Source organism: Aspergillus japonicus (assembly GCF_003184785.1).
Source record: "Aspergillus japonicus CBS 114.51 unplaced genomic scaffold BO86scaffold_103, whole genome shotgun sequence".
Lineage (NCBI taxonomy): Eukaryota > Fungi > Ascomycota > Eurotiomycetes > Eurotiales > Aspergillaceae > Aspergillus > Aspergillus japonicus.
In genome coordinates this window covers 72,326-78,757 of record NW_020291740.1, presented here as the reverse complement: position 1 = coordinate 78,757, position 6,432 = coordinate 72,326, and the positions used below count along the sequence as shown (strand labels likewise).

Genomic DNA, 6,432 nt, shown 5'->3' with positions numbered 1-6,432 from the left:
TCTTCCTCTCTCGCAGTAAGTTTATGCAAATTGGGGCGAGTTTCTTGACGAAATAAACGGCCATTTGCACAGTGTTGAAGAGTTGAGCAAGGAACATTAAAGACGTCAGCAGCTTCACGAATTAAGGCAACTTGACCGGTCTTTATAGCTTCAAGGGCAAGGCAAATTCGGCCCTCTTGATACAACAACTCTTTTGATGATTTCGGCATTTTTGGTGGTGTAATTGACTGCTGAATTGCTTCAGTTTTGGAGGTGGGAGGATTCAGGGGTGGCTCGCTCGCTTGCGTGGCTCGCTCGGCTGACGATTACGTTAGTTAATTACTTAACCAAACTGGAAAGAAGCCCGGGCCATGTGCGAAATTCCGCAGGAAGCAAAGAGGAAAAAAACAAAAGAAGCCGGGAGGAGGAAAAGACTCCATCCAGGGCTGCTTGTCGTCGTTTCAGATTCTGCATGTAACCCAATTCTGAGCAGGGCACCAACCCCGTCACAGCTTAGAGAACGTGTCTCCTTCTTCCTGCTACTAATTCTATTACCATGACTATAGAAGTCAAATGGCACGGAGGTTAACTAGCAGAAAGGGTCAGGATAGCTAAGTAATTGTTGCATTTTTTTACTGAGTAACTGGGCGCAGGCACTTTTTCGTCACTGGGATCCACCAAGAAAAAAAAGAAAAGAAAATAAAAAAAAAGAAAGAGAACGGACTCGGGCCACTCTGGGTTTTTAGGCTCTTGATAGTCGAGTAAATAGTATCGGATTTCCTACCACCCTGACCTATACCACCCATCAACTAAGACACAACAGACATACCAAGGGCACTTCGGCGTTCAGCGATATGTCAAAGCATACGTAATGGTTAGCTACAAGGTGACTCTATACCATCTTCATCGTCCTTGAAGTCCGTTTGGACCAATACAAACGATGTATCGAGTAATCGCTAGTTCGAGTCCGGAGCCGGCTTGATTCATGGTCTAGTCTCAACGGACGGGAGGGAAATCTGATGGTTTCACGGGTTGACCTGCCGGATCTCCAGCCGTGGTGGTGGAAAGGAATCTGGTCCGTCCATTGCAACGCCGAGGTTTACACGAAGGGGGAACAATGGCGCTGATCAGCCAGCCCCAGCCCGACGTATCCGATTTTCCCTGTGAGGTAATTCGATATCCCCGTCCTACGTTGCTTGGCCCTCACTTAGCCTGGCCAAGATGGCAACAGGCCGACCTGCTTTCCGTTGCTCGTCTGATCCACGGAACAATGCCAACTTTGGGATAGCAAGCTAGACAGCTCTCCTGAAGAACGAAGGCGCTGCTGGATGGTATCGTGGCGAAATAGCTTCCGGAGCAGGCCTTCCATGACGTCGTCTGGCGAGTAGTTATCGTACCGTATACTGTCCTGATGAAATGCTCATAGCAACTTCGCAAGTCCAACAGCAGGTGCGCCTCGACTTCGTTCCCCCCACCCACGTTCTCGAGATATCAAGTCATATACGAGGATGTGTTGACTGTGCGCCTGGCTCGCTAGCCTCATCTTTGGATCAGTCAATGCTCTAAATCGAGAACGGAAGGCAGATACCGCATCTCGCAACTTACCTGAATATGGACCAAGCGCTGACCCATCCGCTCTATAAAATATGAGTAATGGTAGGCTTTAGCTTCCAAAACCCGAGGGTGAGCCTCGTCGCGACTGGCGAGATGTTCGTACTCGAAGCAGTGACAGGATCCATGATGTCGATGGACTTTTCCAGATGGGTTCTTGGGGTTGGACGATCAAACAAAGACTCCGTTGCGCTGAGCAGGCCCAGATCTTCCTAGAATTCTTATGAGTACTGCACATAGTTAGATCAATATTTTGTCCCGGGCACCGATGTTTACAGTCCACAGTCCACAGTCCACAGTCCACAGGATCCGTAGCTGTACGGAGACAGTATCCATAGTGGGCGCGGGTTGTTTTGGTCCACGACGGCGGTAATTTATGGTTCCAGTCCCGTCCGCCGAGAACCCGGTAACTACTAAGGCCTCGGAGTCAGGTACAATTACCGGATTGGGTTTGGTAGCAACGACCTTTTCAAGGTCTAGAAGGATTTTATCCATCAGGAGAGCTTCTTCGCTAACCCAACTTTAGCAAAGGCTAGGAGACTAGGAGGATTCGGAGTCTAGGACCTCCTCGTCGCTCCACTGCTCCATACCTACGTTGGGCCCGTACGGAGTACAGTACCTCGCCTTCATCGCATTGTGTCGCTTCGCAAAAAGCAGGGCTCTTTCTCCCGCGTACGGTGTACGCCCTCTGAAGTCTGAACTCATCCTCCTCGCCTCCTCTCTCCCCGTCGGGAGATCTGGCACTATCCGCACACCCCGAAGAGTGTATGGTGTACGTACTACGTAGTTCGCTATAGGGCTTGTCTGCAACCTCGGTGATCTCCCAATGTAGCAATCAACACCCGCCTTTTAGACTCCTGAGCACTGGGTAATCGGAGAATTTCAATAGTGAGCTTAATTAGCCAAGGGTCTTTGACTCTTTCGCCACTGATCCCGGACAATGAAAACGCTTTGATGTTATCAAGTCTGTCTAGATCCCCCCCTGGATTGACGGACTCTGACCCCAGCAGCACGGTACCCCCTCAATGCTCTGTACGTTTGTATGTGTAAGTGCAATTGATGATCGCTTCGGCCGAGTCAGTGGAGTGACTGGCTGCAGTGGTAACTTAGGGGTGACTGGAAAGATGGATCTCGAAGCTTACATAATTAGAAAGTAGCCAATGAGGACGAAGCAGTACTGCACTATGACGGTAAATCCAGCTAAAGTACTCATGTATTTGGGCCCGTACAGTGCATACATCCACAATACCATGAACAGTCCTTTGTCTGCCCCCCGTGATGTATATCAAGTCACTTCTCCAAACAGATCATGTACGATGACAAAGCTCAAAGCCAAACATTGATCTATCACATATCTCGGAAATGACCACCAATTCAGATGGCCAAATCAGAGTGCTCTGTGATTAAGCTTCGCCGTTTGCCGGTCAATCTTTCGGTTGTGCAGATCAGTCTCCGTTGATGTTCACGACATCCAACGTCGTGCTTCAGACGATGATGTTCTGGTTCCAAGTGACATGAAAAAGAACAAAGAACGAAACGTATTCTTCTTAGACTCTGCAAGCTATGCTTGATCGACTTTCCGCTCACCTGGTCGATGATAAATCGGACAGTAAGAGGATGATTGGAAACCCAATTCCGATAGCCGGGCGTGTCGGTCTTCGGCTTCGACTTGCGAAAATCATGAGTGCACAGAACGAATGAGCCGAGAACTTGGAAAACTCCAGTGGTATATAGCTTACAACCCATGTGATTACAGCCTTATGCGCATGGTACGGGCAGGTCGCACACGGACCAAACTTATGTGTCTCAAAAATGAGCTTGGATCACGCCCCATCTCCCCTCTAATACCCTATGGTATGTCAATTTTAATCAAACTACCCCGTAGGATCGACTGCTGGTATATGAGGTTAACGGCAGTGCACTTTATTACGATGCGCGGAGCCCAAATATTATACATTCCATGTTCTAGGAAATCCCCTGCGATTATGGCCTGATAGCCGACCTGAGAGTGTGCGCGGGTTGTATGGTAGCCCTTCTAGGCCTCTGATCTTCTCCTCCTCAAAGACGCGACATCGGTTTGCCTTGATGATTGATCACCTCGAAAAAAGGATGAAGGAAGAGACAGAGACAAGAAGATAGCTTTAGCTATGGTACTTACTACTCTTACGAGCCCGGTTCAATCATAAGTGGCGTCATTTGGCGCTGCCGTTTGGTCCATATATGGACGAGTACCAGGAGATGGACCGTTCAAGAACCTGGCCCTTAAGTTGCTATAATTACAGCATGGGGTCCATGCAAGTTTAGGGAGATTAGACCATCGCAGACCTACTGAGTTGAGGAAATCAGCACCCCATGGAAGATGGGGCAATCAATAGGAGAGACAAACTCGTCGATGTACTGTACTGTGGACAGTCGATCGACTCTACGAGACCCCAACAATGTTCTATTGCCCCCAATCCCGAGTTCACGTAAGAACTATTTCCAGATGCAATCCAAACATAAGCGAGAGTAGTCCTTCCTTTTCTGCCTGCTCGGATGCCCGCAGATAACTCTGCATTGTGCATGAAAAATGTCCGACTACCAGTACAGTACAGTACATACTAGCTCTGAAGGGTGGCAGTCAGATACCGGCAGATAGATGATCACCGACAACGATGATGATGATGATGATGATGATGATGATGATGAGCATTGACCGTGTCACAGCACTGCCATTATTTGCTGAGCTATAACATCGCATCACATAACATAACCGAATGGAGATAATTCACGGGCTAACTATAGTGTACTTTGCAGTACAAATGCTATTTACAGCCGGGGGGAGGCGGGTTGGGAGGGGAAGAGAAGGGCAAGGTGGAGGAAGTCAGGGCACGGCAGGGTAGGCAAGGGCACGGACCGAAATCAAATCCAGTCTGTGAGGAGCAGGACTGGAAGAAGGTGGTGGAGGTGGAGGCAGGAACTTGGAACCTTGAACCTGAAGCCGCCTGGCTCAATCCCATCATCCACTGAGGCCATGGAGATTTTCTCATTCTGGATTGGGGCCACTAAGAGGCTGAGACGAGCATCGCAAGCAGTAGCCGTGCGGGCCAAAGGGATTACACCTTGCCTGCCATTGGTGGGAAGATAAGCGCTCACCCTGAAACAAGGGGGCGAATGCTTCACGATTGTTTCCCGCGCCAGTTTTATCGGGGGGGGGGGGAAGGGGGGGTGCGAGTGTGTGCAGTGCAGTCTTGTCTGGGCTTGGCATGGACTTTTGGTTCCACCCTGTGCAGCAGCGCCGTTGGATGATTGCTCCCTCGACTGTTTGCAGCTAGCTAGCTATAGAGGTACTGGACTGTACTTTAGGTACCTACTACGTAGTAGCAGCATGTTTGTTGTCCTGCCCTGAGAGTCCGTCAGTCACCTTAGCCGCCGCGGTGAACAGTTGGCTGCGTGTGGGGACCGAAAGGGGGAAAGAGAGGCAGAGGTGATGAGGCAGGAAATGCTGGAATTGGCCCCCCAGGAAGCGCCCCCAAGAAAGGTTGATTGATGCAGAAGCAGTTAGTTATGCATGTTTGTGGACATATCATCCACACAAGCTTGGTTTTCCCTCGATGACCAACCCATAATCTCTGAAGACTGCACGGTAAATATATGGATGTACATACACTACTATACACAAACAATTCCGTGCTTGCTGTTTTGATAAGCGGTGCTTTCCCCATAACTCTTACTCGGTAGCGAGATGAGGTATCAAGATCAGGTCTTCCCCTCATATATACAGGGTAAGTAGGCGGTTTAGCTTCCCCCACTTCTAGTACCCGTGACTTGTGATGCGTACTTCGAGTTCGGAGTATGCAGTCTACAATCTCTCGGACATAAGCCATTGCTAGGAGTAAGAAGCTCATAAGCCTACCACAGACTGGGTTGATATCTGCCATTCTTTGATCACTGCTCTTTGTATGTTCAGCCTGTTACCCCTGAGTTGGCTCTCCGTTGGCCGACTAATAGGAACCAGCGAATACGAGGCCTGTTTGCTCGTCATAAGGAAGTCGAGAACATTGGAGTTGCTAAGTTACTTGGTAGTGCTGAATTCACTAATCCGAGAGAAGAGATGGACTCCAGCCATGACAACAATAATAATCCAGGATGCTTCCCAGTCAGTCAACAGTGGTGGGGCCCTTAAGGGCAGAAGCCAGAACGGGTCAAGAGAATTGATTGATTGAATAATGGATGGAGAGATGCCCCACACCTTCTTGACTTACGTTTGTTGTCATTGGGGTTCAGCAGTCTCCCCTGAAGGTGGAAGAATGGTGGATAGTGGATAGACTGTACCAATACCGTGGTTACTGGTATCTTACCGCCCGGGTGCCCGCCCAACAATGAAAGTTAACTCTCCGTAAACTTCCCCTCTCTCTCCCTCTCCGACTCTCTCCCCTTCACAAAGTTCAACCCCACCTCTTGGTGCTTCTTCAAGCGTTGTGATATTGGTAGCGTCATTGGGAGGATATTTTTGGACTCGGATGAGAATGGTGGAAAGGGGAAGCTTAATTGAGAAACGGTACAGAGTAATGACTAAGGCACTACTACTCCTACTACGTACTGCTGGATCTTTAGGATCTCAGAAGAGTAGCCCTCTCCGTAGTGCTTCCCTTGACTTCTGGAGCCGGTCCCTGGCGCCAGTCTCCGCTTGTGCCTAGGTCGAACCGTCGAAGCCCTACTTCTTCGCCGTGCGCGTTTCCTGGTGTCTAACCACTTCGAGAGTCAATTAAGAAGGTCTAGGACAATAGGATTGACAAGGCGTTAAGGAGAAAAGAAAGAGAGAGGGAAGGAGGGAGGGGTTATGTGTGTTTTTTTTTGTGT

The 6,432-nt window shown here is 49.3% G+C and overlaps 1 protein-coding gene across 1 annotated transcript; it reads left to right on the top strand.

Moving 5' to 3' along the window:
* Positions 1-5,495: 5,495 nt before the first annotated feature.
* BO86DRAFT_18510 (uncharacterized protein) lies at positions 5,496-5,835 on the top strand. The gene has a single exon (XM_025666621.1). It carries the CDS (start codon positions 5,532-5,534, stop codon positions 5,793-5,795), a length of 264 nt encoding a protein of 87 aa, XP_025522275.1. The 5' UTR covers positions 5,496-5,531; the 3' UTR covers positions 5,796-5,835.
* Positions 5,836-6,432: the final 597 nt, after the last annotated feature.